At 39.5% G+C, this 13,562-nt stretch overlaps 1 protein-coding gene across 4 annotated transcripts in view; it reads right to left on the reverse strand.

The window, feature by feature from the left end:
- Positions 1–13,562, reverse strand: part of LOC110030311 (probable pre-mRNA-splicing factor ATP-dependent RNA helicase DEAH4) — a 156,566-nt gene that overhangs the window by 133,275 nt on the left and 9,729 nt on the right. For 2 of the 4 annotated variants that reach the window (XM_020732966.1, XM_020732965.1), the window contains exons 3-4: positions 13,422–13,526; positions 8,916–9,133 (exon numbers count right to left, since the gene is read on the reverse strand). In XM_020732966.1, coding sequence (XP_020588625.1) covers positions 8,916–9,133; positions 13,422–13,526 — 323 coding nt within the window. Of the gene's footprint in view, positions 1–8,915; positions 9,138–12,360; positions 12,705–13,421; positions 13,527–13,562 lie in introns of those variants that run through there. The other 2 variants (XM_020732968.1, XM_020732967.1) reach the window with 2 other exon arrangements.

The raw sequence follows: 13,562 nt of genomic DNA on the forward strand, positions 1-13,562 counted from the left end.
GCAAAAGGGACCACCAAAATGGACACAACAAACGCCCAAACTGCGGGTTTCAGGTAAGGGCAACAAAAGGAAACAACCCACACTCACAAGAGAAACCCATACAGCAGATTTAGGCAGGAATAGCAAAAGGCACCACCAAAACCGACACAACAGAGCCCAAAACAGCTAATCTCGAATAGGGGCAGCAAGGCAACAGCCCACACCAGCACAAGAACCCAAATAGGCTCTCGAATAGAGCTGGCAATAGAGAAGAAACACAATAAAACTCCAAAAGCTCCACAACAGAAATAACCATCCACATATGCTTCGAATAGAAGAGCTTTAGAGAAACACAAGCCAAAAATCCAACAATCCCCAAAGTAAAACTTCCAACAGCCCAAAAACTAAGTGAATCCATACATATGTGTTTCGAACAGAGGGGGCAGCAAAGAAGCAGCAAAACAAAGCCCCAAAGCAACGCTTTCAAAAGCCCAAAAACAAAGTGAATCCAGACATATGTGTTTCGAACAGAGGGGACAGCAAAGAAGCAGCAAAACAAAGCCCCAAAGGGAAGCTTTCAAAAGCCCACAAACTAAGTGAATCCATACATATGTGTTTCGAACAGAGGGGGCAGTAAAGAAGCAGCAAAAAAAAGCCCCAAAGCAAGGCTTTCAAAAGCCCAAAAACTAAGTGAATCCATACACATGTGTTTCAAACAGAGGGGGCAACAAAGAAGGAGCAAAACAAAGCCCCAAAGCAAGACTTTCAAAAGCCCTAAAACTAAAGGAATCCAGCGAGGAAAACAGTGAGCTTATAGGGTTGAAACAGACTTTAAATTTCAATATACAGGTATAGGTGTAATAAGAACACAAGAAAGAAGTCTGCCATGCATAATACTTGAATCATGTCCTTTGTAAGCCTAACATCCTAAGCCAAACAGCATGAAGCAATTAAAACAAACTCAACATAAATGCTAAAGATATAAACATCCATGGCAACTGATAGCAATTTCAACATGAAATACCTGCTAAGGCAAACAAATTCCAGCATATATATATATATATATATATATTGTGTCCAGTCCATGTCGAGAAGAGAAGAAGAGCAGAACAGAGAAGAAAGTACCTTGCCTGGCTTTTGCAAAGAAACAAAAGGGAAACCACAGAACTCCCAAACACCAAACCCACGAGCACCAAGTCCTAGCCGAGCAGAGAGTTCGGCAAAACCTCCCCTTCTTCAAAATTTCGGTCAACTCTCAAACCCTTCCCCAAGAGGGGTTTTTATAGCAGAGGGGGGAAGGAGAGGAAATACCACCACTTACCGGAGGTGAGGCAACTCGAGAGAAAGACGGGAGAGAATGGCGACAAAAAGCAGGAGCATGAGGCATCGGGAAGAAGAAGAGATTGCCAACCGAGTGCTTTAGGGAACAAGCTCGCCAGGGTCAATCTACCAAGGAAGGAAGCTTGCAGCTCGCGGAGGCAGGCGTGGCTTTGGGAAGGAGGTTCTCAGGCAGGGGAATGTCGGCGCTAGCAGTCAACTCTCCGTCACATGAGGAGGAGGGAGCTCGGGCCTAGAGAGGGAGACCAGCTACGGCTGGCTCGCAAATGAGAGGGAGAGGAGTCAGGCGTGCGAATTAGGGATTTATGAGAGGGAGAGCAAACCGTGTATATATATATATATATTATAATATTTAAATCTAAAATCCCTCGATTCGCGCACTTTCGCTCGTGCACGATAACATATCAAAATGGGGTCATCCCTAGCTAAATTCGACGTCCCGAACGCACCGGCGCGGTCCGTTTTGTCATCCAGGATCGCCCGGACGACTTTGTTGACGGTCTGGTTAAAAACGCATCAAATTCAAATTTCTTAAAATTCTCGGTCGTGATCGATCGTTCCAGCAATTGATTCAAGTTTGATCAATCGTGAAGCCCTTTACAAGTGCAAATGATGTAAATTTCGATATTAATGTGCATCGAGTGCTTGAATTATGGTATTCGTGTATCGTGAGTGTGCACAGACGACACGAAGGGTTTCCTAAGCTATAGATCCTATGGGTACTCGACTCGAGTTTCGTAACGCTGAATTTAATCGACTCAACTAAGTGTTGAGGATTTAGAACAAGCCATATGAAACTGCAAGAAGTCAAGAAGTGGTTCGAATTTCTAGTTGGCGTGGGTCTCAAACTAGTCCTCTAAGAGGGTCCAACAAGAAGTCCTAAGTCTAGACCCTAGGCTCTAAGAAAAAAAGACCTCACCAAAAATGAGGTCAACAGGGGGCGCTTGGAATGGCGCCCGAATTCGGGCGCATAACAATGCCCCGAAGAGGGGCTCTTCGAAACTGCGGGAGTCTAAGCCCTATGAAACTACGCGAAGTGGGCGGCGACCCGCAGTCTCGCAAAGGCGGGAGAACCAGCAGCAGGGGGCGGGATTGCAATTTCTCGTGATCTAGTTGAGAGATTTGCATTGGATCTTTTCTAGGAAGAGTGTTCTGGATTTTTATTTTTTTCCACCCCTTTCATCTAGTGTAGAAGGCTATAAATAGCTGTCCCCTGAGTGTGTGAAAGAAAGTTCTACTAGAGTTGTCTTCTAATCTCCTTTATGGAGTCTCTTTCTTATTGTTAGGGTTGTAACAGACGATAAGTGATGCTTCGGATTTATCCTGCTCTGATGTGGTGTTGTAAACTTCAAACTCTATCTCTACTACTCAAAGATCCATTTTCCCTACCATTCCCCTAGCTGTATACCACCCCCACATTCCTCCACCACTCTACTGCCACCACTACTTCCTCCACCATTTCGCCATTCAATCTACCTATAACCAACCACACACAATTCCCTACATACCCAACGGCCGCTCACCCCGCCAACATCGCTACCGCCTTTGAATCTTTTCTTATAGCTCTAGCTAGGTTTGTCTATTATTGTATTTCTCTTTTGTTTAAGTCGTGTTGTATCACTACTTTTATATTAATAAAACTTTTTTCTGTATTATGCCACATCCCAACTAGTTTCGATATCATTTGGTATCAGAGTCAAGCTCAACCCTAATCCTATAACAACAACCGCCACTAACCAATTCACCTCCATCAACTTTTTTTCTTCCAAATCCCAACTCCAGCCATGCTACCACGGAGAGATACATCAAGCTCTGCTTGGGAAGAGATCCAATGTGAAATTCATCGTCTGCAACAGAGACTAGCCGAGTTAGATAATGGGAACCAGGAAGAGATTATCTTCAACCGTGATAGAGAGGGTCGTAGAGAAAACAGAGACGAAGATTTTAATCCGTTTCACAAGGAAAATCACAGCGAGGAAGAATATTGATCGCGCGTCGTTCTGGTATCGAATATCAAAGGAAGCCGAAAGAAGATGCCCCTTATGGAGGTTAGAGGGACTTTGGCATCAAGATGGACCTCCCAGAGTTCGAGAGAAGCATGAACCCCGATGAGTTTATCAACTGGTTGGACTAGTTGCAAACAGTAGAACAAATCTTCGAGTATAAAGACGTGCTAGAGGACAAGCGAGTCAAGTTGTCACAATTAAAATAAAGAAGAATGCCTCTTTATGGTAGGAAAATCTACAAAGTTAGAGGAAGAAAGGAAATGAAAAGATAACTGAGTGGGAGGAAATGAAGAAGGCAATGAAAAAAAAAACCTTCCACCGCAGTATTGTCAGGACATGTTCCTAAAACACCACAACTTGCAGCAACGAGACCTATCAGTTGAGAAGTTCACAGCCCAGTTCAAAACTGCAGCTAAAGTACGAGCTGACAGAGCCAGAGAAGCACACGATTGTCAAATATCTCGAAGGCCTAAAACCCATCATTAGCAATGTTGTACAACTACAGCCATACTGGACGTTGGGGGGTGTCTAGACACTAGCTCTGAAGGTAGAGAGACAGCAAAAGCAAAGCAGGCAACAGTCATCGTTCAGACCACTACCTCTAACTGAGCAGTCAATTGCAACTGCTGCAGCCGACAAAGGCACCTCAAGAGGAAATGATAAACATGGACAAATCATAGTAGGAAGAACCCAAAGAAAGGTAGTTCCTCCAATACAGTGTCAGTCACGAATTGTTTCTGGTGTCACTGCTATGGTCACATAGCCTCCAACTGCACAATAAGCTGAGTCTTCACACTCACGGATCAAGGCTCCATCGAGAAACTCGAAGAGCAATCAGAGGAAAGTCCAGAAGAAGAGCTTCAGCTCCACAAAGATGAAGGAGAAGCACTAGTCATGCAGTGAATACTACAGACCGAGCCCGAGCAGGACCAATCTTTGCTAAGGCATAACATTTTTCGCACCAAGTGCACAGTTAATGGGAAGGTCTGTAGCCTAATCATCGACAGTGAGAGCTGCGAGAACATGGTGTCCATGCTCATGGTAAAAAAGTTAGGATTTGACACACAAAAACATCCCAGTCATATTCTCTTACCTGGCTGAAGAAGGCCAATGAGATATGTGTGGATCAGCAGTGCCTAATTGACTTCTCCATCGGAGACCAGCTAAATGAACAGGTATGGTGCGACGTGATTCCTATGAACGTCTGCCACATTATGTTAGGTAGGCCATGACAGTTTGATCGCAAGACTCAACAGGGCAGGTTCAAAAAAACTTATTCTTGCAAGAAGGATGGGAAAGGTATAGTTTTACTACTTGCTAAGGATACCAAAGGTGAGAGCGATACAAAAACAACATTAATTCCTTGTACCCCTTTCTTGCAGTCGTTCAGAGTTGCCCCTGTAACACTGTCATTACTCCTCCTGGAAGGAAGTAAGGAAGAAAGAAGTACCAATACTACTACAACCATTGATATAGGACTTTCAGGATATTATGACCGACGAATTACCAAAGAGACTACTACTACTAAGTGACATTCAGCATGTCGTCAACCTTATAGCAGGATTTGTATTACCAAACTGACCAGCCTATAGATTAAGACCTGCGGAGTATGAAAAACTACAAAGGCAAGTGCAGAACCTCATTTCAATGGAGCTAGTCGAAGAAAGCACCAGTCAGCGTGCAGTCCCGGCCCTAATGGTGCCCAAAAAGGATGAATCGTGACGAATTTGCATTGAAAGCCGAGCCATCAACAAGATTACCATCAAGTACTGATTTCTCATACCCGCTTAGATGATGTCTTAGACCAGCTACATGGAGTCACTATCTTCTCTAAGATAAACTTGGGCAGCAACTATCACCAAAAATAAATGAGGCCGAGAGAAAGGTGGAAGACTTCCATCAAGACGCGAGCAGACTTTATGAGTTGACCATTATGACTTTTAGTTTGTCGAACGTGCCTAGCACTTTCATGAGATTAATGAACAAGGTATTCCGACCTCACATTTGAAATTTATCATTGTCTATTTTGACGACATCCTAGCATATAGCCGATTGGAAGATCATTTACATCACCTAAATGCAGTATTTGAGATACTGCGAGTCAAGCAACTATATGCCCATCCAAAGAAATGTCACTTCATGACAAGCCAGGTATGTTCTCTATGTTACATCATGCCTAGAGCAGGCATTCAGAAGGATCCCGTAAAGACGAGGCTATTATCAACTGGGTGGTACCACAATCATTCACCGAGCTGAGGCAATTCTTGGGGTTAGCGTCTTTCTATCAAAGATTTATCAGAAACTTCAACACTATTACCTCTCCTTTGACTAAATTTCTAAAAGGAAAGGAGATTACTTGGACAATAGTAGCCCGGGACAGTTTTGACACATTGAAAGAAATGATAACTCAGGTGCCCGTGCTAGCACTACTTGACTTCAATCAACTTTTCGAGTTAGAATGTGATGCCTCCGATGTGGAGATCGGAGTAGTACTAAGCTAAGGAGGACACCCCATCGCTTTTTTCAGTGAGAAATTGAACAAATCCAGGAGAAAATACTCAACTTACGATATAGAATTCTACGTCATCATAAGAGCTCTGGAACACTGCAGCGACTACCTATTGACATACGAGTTTATACTATTTACAGATCACGAGGCCCTAAAATTCCTCAATATTCAGAACAAACTAAAGGGACAACAAGCCACCTGGGTGAAATTTATAACCTCGTTCCTGTTTTGTACTAAAACACAAGGCGAGAAGCCAAAACTGAGTAGCAGATCACTGAGTCATCGACACTTATTGATCACAAACATGTAGACTCGAGTTGTGGGCTTCGAGGTCATAAAGATCTATGTGAAACAGATGAAGATTTCAAAAACATATAGGAGCAATGTCAGGAAAAGCCAGCAGGGCAATATTACCGCACAGATGCACTTATTCCACCAGAGTTAGTTGTGCATTCTCCAGTGTTCACTAAGAGAGGTCATTGTTCAAGAATGCCAGAACGGAGGTCTAGCAGAATATTTCGGTTGAAACAAAACCCTCGCCCTTGCAAGAGAACTTTTTTTTTTTGCCAAAACTAACAAGAGATGTAGAACAAAATGTCAAAAAATGCAAGATTTGTCATCTGGCCAAAACAAGAGCTCAGAACGATGGATTATACACACCACTTCCAGTACCAGAGGCGTCGTGAGTGGATATCAGCATGGATTAGTGTTAGAAATTCCAAGGACACAAAGGAAGAAGGATTTTGTAATAGTTGTAGTAGACATTCTCCAAGAAGGCCTGCTTTGTACCCTGTCACTAGACACTAGACGCCTCTTGACATCACTGATTTATACTTCAAGGAGATTGAAAGGCTGCATGAAATTCCCAAGACTATCAACTCCGACAAAGACATCAAATTCCTGAGCCACTTCTAGAGGACACTATGGGGAAAGCTAGGCACCGAACTTTAATTCAGCTTGTCCACAAACAAACGGACAAACAGAGGTAGTAAATTGAGCCCTCGGTAATCTCCTGAAATGTTTTGTGGGAAAAAACATAAAGCAATAGGATCTCATCCTAGCCCAACCTGAGTTTTCCTATAACCAATCTATCAACCAAACTACAGAACGAACTCCCTTCGAGATTGCGTATGGGCACAATCCGCACAAGCCACTTGAATTGGTACCGCTCCTACCATCTTTAGAAATCAGAAAGGATGCCACAAAACGAGTTCACAAGATACAGAAGCTCCACAAAGAAGTTGGCAAGGAAATTGCTAAGCATAATCAAAAATACCTGGTACAGGCAAATAAATCCACGAAGAAATTAACGTTTCAAGAAGGTGACCTCGTACGGATTAGGTTGAAAAAGGAGAGATTTCACACAGAATCACTCAGGAAGCTTAAGCTGAGAGCAGATGGACATTTCAGAGTACTTCATAAGCTGAAAGATAACGCTTATAAGATCGACATGCCTGGGGAATAAAACATTTCAGCCACGTTCAACATCGTCGACTTAAGACCACACTCTGAAGAGCCTGGAGCTTCGACAAACAAGGTCGAAGTTTCCCCAACCCCGAGAGACTAACGCGGGAACCTGGAACAACGCTCGAATTCGGACGCAGAATAGAGCCCCAAAGAGGGGTGCTTTGAAACTGCGGGGGCCAAAGCCCCGCAAAACTATGCAAAGCGGGTTGGGACCTGCAATCCCGCGAACACGAGGGAACCTACGGTAGGGGGAGGGACCGCAAATTCTCACAATCCAGTTGAGCTATTCGCATCTAATCTTTTTTGGGAAGAGTGTTCTGGATTTTTTTTGTCTTTTCCACCCATTTCTCGGTGTGTAGAAGTAGAAGGCTAAAAGTAGTTGTCCCCTGAGTGTGTGGGAGATAGTTCCACTAGAGTTTTCTTCTAATCTTCTATGTGAAGTCTCTTCCCACCCGATGACAAGGGGTGCTTCAGTTGTTTCCTGCTCCAAGGTGGTGTTGTAAACTTCAAACTCCTTCGCTACTACTCATCAACCCCTTTCTCTACCACTCCCCTAGCTGTCTACCACCCCCATATTCCTCCCTATCGTCACCCCTATTTCCTCCATGATCTCGCCATACAATCCACATATAACCAACCAACTTACGTACCCAACGGCCACTCATCCCGCCGACACCACTACCGCCTTTGAATCTCTTCTTATAGCTCTACATAAGGATTCGTCTAATATTGTGTTTCTTTTTTGTTTGAGTCGTGTTGTTTAACTATTTCTATATTAATAAAAGTTTACTTGTATTGTATTACGCCACATCACAACTAGTTCCGGTATCATTTATTGTATTTAAACACATGTAGATAGTGGATACTTGCATGAGCATGTCAAACTGGAAGAATGAGCAATCAACATATCAGGTTCTTCCCGTTTGAAAGTTAAGAAAGAAACCCTGAATAGCTTGTTTTCATACATAGTCCATTCTTCAATATTTAAGATCTTACAGGTACTACTAATATAAAACTCAATAATACTGGAGAAACTTGATGAAGTTCTCCATGCTGTTCTCAGCTTCCCAATCATTCAAATTTCTTTGGAAACAATTAGATATGAAACGATTGAGTTTGTTGATTGAATGATTTAAAGCTCCTCGCCAAGTCAAAATTGCACTATTTCAATGGAAACGGAAAGAGACGTTCACAAAATGTGTGATACTGTAAAAAAGATCAATTAGAGACTGAAGTTACTGTTCTTATCAAACGGATAAATCAGATCCAAATATTAAAATGAGTAGGATACAAATGTATAATCAGATAAAAACAAAAAGGCGAGAGTCATAGTTATAATATACATAAAGAAGCATTATCATATAAGAAATGAATTGTTGCCGAGACTGAAGTTATATGTTCTTATCAAATGGATAAATCAGATCCAAAAGTTAAAATGAGTAGGATACAATTGTATAATCAAATAAAATCAAATAAAATCAAATAAAATCAAAAAAACGAGTCATAGTTATAATTTACATGAAGAAGCATTAACATATAAGAAATGAATTGTTGCCCAATAATGGTGCAGGAAAACTAAAAAAAGGGATGTATGCAATTCAGAATTGTGTTCTCACCAAGAGCAGTTCTTAAGGATGATTCAATATAGCATTTAGGGCGTTCGGAGCTGTACAACTTTTCCACAGGAAATAACTTTCCGGGAATATTCATTACCGGACAGCCTGAAAAGAATTTTGATACCTTCACTCCATCCAAAGTTGCTGAAGTAATAAGAACTCTTAAATTTGAAGAACGAATCTTGACCAAACGTTTCATCAACCCAAGTATTATGTCACTGCCTAATGAAACAAAATTAAGAGCAAAATCATCTTATATCTATGGGATACGTGTCAATGTACTATAAGGAAAATAGTTAAGCTCCATGATAATTTAATTAAGAAACCTAAGCAACAAAATAACAAAAGTACCACACACAAAACTCTTGAAACACAGTATGCACCAAATGCTCAAATTTGTACTAACTAAACATCTTGCAGCACAGTCAAAAGTAGATTATAAAGAGCTACAAAACAAGGATGAAGATTAGACACTTGTTAGCATAATACAAGCATAACTTTATGATGAAGATATTTTGAGCTGGCACGTGTATTTGCTACTGGTTATGTACACTTGGGCATTCAATAAATTTACATTCGTCCATTCATCCATTCATCCATCAAAATGTAAAGAAAGAGAAAAGGATCAAAATGTTCTTCCAACAATTTGTTGGGTTATTTTAATCCCAGATTATGTAGAAGCCCGATTTAATACAGAAACTGTTAAATATGGACAGAAATAGTCACGTTATCAGTGTTTTAAGGAAACATAATTTCTTTTAAATTTTATAGTAAATCCAACTTCCAACTTAACTTACCCATCAGCTACAACAGCTAACTTTGCACACCACAAAGTGGCTAAGACATGTAGGTTACAAAGCAAGTTTATTTTTTATAATAAAGAAACTTATTTGATATTATTGTTATCACAATTCCATCATAACAAAATATATTGAGTTTCATTTTTTTATTACAATAGACTCAAAAAACAAAAATGTCAAACAAACTTATTTCTTACAAAAAAATCAACTCGCTCAGCAACCTACATAATCTCAAACCACTAAAATATATGTCAAGTTAGTTGCTATATATGAAGAATTAACTAAAAAACTATATTTAATTAAAAAATCAAGAAAAATTATTTTTCCCTAAAATATGCATATTTTTAGCCATTGATTTTAATTTAGTCGGTAAAATTATCTTAGTCCCTGTTTAAAAAATTTACTGACTAAATTAGGCTTTTTCCGTAATTTAGGATTAAAATAGCATCTCACAAATATTTAACGAGATCATTTTGATACTTTTCTCTGTAAACAAATGTTAAAGCAAGCATGTGGCAACTGAACTAAAACACATGCACTGCTGCATAATTGGCATATAAACAGGCAAATATATAGAGAAAGCATAAGTAAATGCACAATAACATTAAATAAAATTAGCATTGTGAAAAGTATTTAGTTTATTGTATATATACTTCTACTCCATTGATTCGTGATGAGTCTTGAAATTGATGTTAACGCTGGTCATAATAAATCTTTTTTTCAACTTCAAAGAAGGTTATGTTTCTATTTACCTGCTTCCAATTCTATAGTTTTCATATGACTTGAATGTTCCTGTCATATTGAAGCATTTTACAGTGCAAACACTTTGCAACATTATATTATGGGAAGCAATTACATAAGAAACAAATACGATTAATTTTCGTTCTTCACATCCAAGATCATCTCAGAGTCACCTTAATTTTCATCAAATTAACTTTCAAGTCTCTATGATATTCTCGCACAAAAACTTCAAAGGCAAATTTCAACTTAATCATCCAAATTTAAAGTTATAGCTTCAGTAATGTTTGCATTATTTTGTATAATAGGCTAAGAGCATCTAAACCTTGTTGACGTCAATGTAACTCCCAAGACTCAACTCGATCAAATATAAAGAAAATAGTAGATAACCTTGAACCAATGCAAAGAGTATGGTTGAAACACACATGCAAAGCAAATCCAACTAACCATCAATCATTCTGCAAATGGAATTTGCCAACTAGTTCAAAATATTGAAGATACCAAAGAAGAATGTCCAAATTTTCGTCACATCATGCAGCAAAATAAACAGAAAATCAAACTGAAATTACCAAAAATGTTACTTGCTCGCAAGACAAGCTGCACTAAAGAGCATTAAAAAACACAAAAAAGGACCTCTCAAATCACCAAATGACTAATTGACAATATATCAGACTACGAATATGAAATCACACAAATCGAGTCAAATTGCAACGGTCGCCATAAAAATCAATTGAACATCATTTGTTCCCAAAACAAACCGCACCAATGCATTTGAAACATTATAATTACCTAAAGAGAATACCTATATTGTCCAAATTTCCACATAAATGTGAAACACAAAATTTGCCCACACATGTGGCCAATAATAAAATTTGGGACACATGAGGAATGATGAACTACATGAAAATATCGATACATATTTCAATTTTAAGTTCCTTTAAATAAAATTGTGTGTGTGTGTGAATAATAAATCAAATTATTAAAAATAAAATAAAAAATCAAGCCTAATCACGAGGCCCATCCTTGTAACCTTTAGTCGAATCCAGCTAATCCCCTTACCTACCCCATCTTTGTAACTATAGCATCACAGGTGGGGTCCCTTACTTGTACTATCATGAGACAAAAGAAGTATAATAACCTAAAACAGTCACCCAAATCCAGTCTCCAAGAATAACCCTATTTGCTCCTCTCAGTGCCTCTTACGCAACCTAAAGCCCCAAAGCCTGTTTCCTGCATAACTCCCAAACTCCTCTCACACGGCTCTCCACTACCACTGCTTGTAGTCCGCCTACCCCATTCTCCTTTCCTTTGACTCACTCACCACTTTTTTCATTTGCACCTCTTAACTAGAATACAACAAACCCAACAGCCACTCAGCCTAAAGTCGCATATCACTCCCGTATCAAGCCCTTTGTACATTAGCCCAATCTTTCCTACATTATCATAGCCCCAAACAATCCCCTATCACTTGCAAGCGACCTCCTATCCCCCAAACTCTCATGCGCTACACCATCATGCAATAGACAACTCTAATACACCTTGTTGTCGAACTCAGTGACAACCGCCTGTCTCACCTAATCTCTCTCCTCACCTCCCTTTCTCTCTAAACAGAGAGAAATCACCTCGAAATCTCTCTACCCTCTCATTTTCTCTACTCCCGTCTCTCTCTCCAATTTTCTCCCTAAGAAACAGAAACTTCAAAATTTTTGCTCTCTAAGAATATTTTTTCTCTAAGAGAGTATTTGTTTTGAAGTAAATTGGGTGTAAAGTAAAATAAATGCAAGACTTTTAACTTTTTCTGGTTTGATGTAGAAGTAAAATACAATTTTAAAGTAGTAGAAATACACTCGAGAGCTTAAAAGTAAATTATTTTAAAATCGCCCGAATTCTGTATAAAACAAACTCACCGAGGGAGAAACTTCAAGCTCTTGTCTACGCAATCTTCCGCGAGCTCCGGTCATCGCATTCTCCCCCAAGCTCACGAGATATTTTGTGAGACGCTACTGCGAACACTTCTTGCCTCGCTACATTCATTAGCATAGCTTCAGCTTTACACAAGCTTCCCCAACCCCGTGGTATCGAAGTTAGCTTTTCATCATTTGCTCGCAATATTCCTTGTGAAATACCACTGTTAAAAGCTACCAAGTGAACCCTTCTTGCTTCACCACCTTCGATTCCATCACGAGATGTCTTTGTATTTTCGCTCGTCAAAGCCTTAGGTCATTTGCAAGTTCAGTAATGCCTTTAAAATCTGCCTTAAAAAGTAGTTCATCAGAATTAATATTTAGTGGTTGATATTTATTGGAAAATTATATGGAACAATTAAATCATGAATAATGTGAATCATTGCAGTGGCAGTGTCTTCTTTCTCCTTTTGCATCAAGTATCCTAACATAATTATTTTATTTCACCGCTTGTACCTTTGTTTCAATTCAGCAGCTGCCTCCTTATTTTTGGATTGGTTTTCAGAGAAGGCTACAACGAGTTACATAATCTAGGGATTCTCTTGGATGGCCCTGCTATGCTTTTCTACATATACAAATTCGATCCTAACTATCCTTGGCAACCAATATACTCTACTACTTGGGTCTACTGCCTTTTTTGTTAGCGCATTATTCGCCTCTTTATGTTTACTCTGAGCCTTACTTTCTCAAAAAAGGAATTTAAATACATACCACAAAATTCTTACGTATTTTCATATCTAACACCTTAATTTTAAACATAATCATTAATATAATCAAAAGTAAATTTCCATTCCATTATTTTACTAGCAAATTATAAGAACCACGTCACCTAAAGAGCATGTATACACTGTTACAATTCATAACAAAAAAATTTGAACATGTCTTTCGCATTTTAACTGTCAAACAACAACCATTCAGATATCAAGTGACATGTCAAAAAGCAAAGACAGCACAAGAAAAATGGTGATGAATACAGAGTAGAAATTGTATGAACATGAGCATACGAGTTTAAGCTTCTCTCGTGAACTTCATCAAGAATTATAACTGAATATTGATTCAATTCTGGATTAGAGAGGCTTTCACGGAGAAGAACACCATCAGTGAGATACCTGGGAACTCCAAGCAAGGGGAGTCAAGAATATGTG

The sequence above is a fragment of the Phalaenopsis equestris genome, unplaced genomic scaffold (assembly GCF_001263595.1).
Source record: "Phalaenopsis equestris unplaced genomic scaffold, ASM126359v1 Scaffold000697, whole genome shotgun sequence".
Lineage (NCBI taxonomy): Eukaryota > Viridiplantae > Streptophyta > Magnoliopsida > Asparagales > Orchidaceae > Phalaenopsis > Phalaenopsis equestris.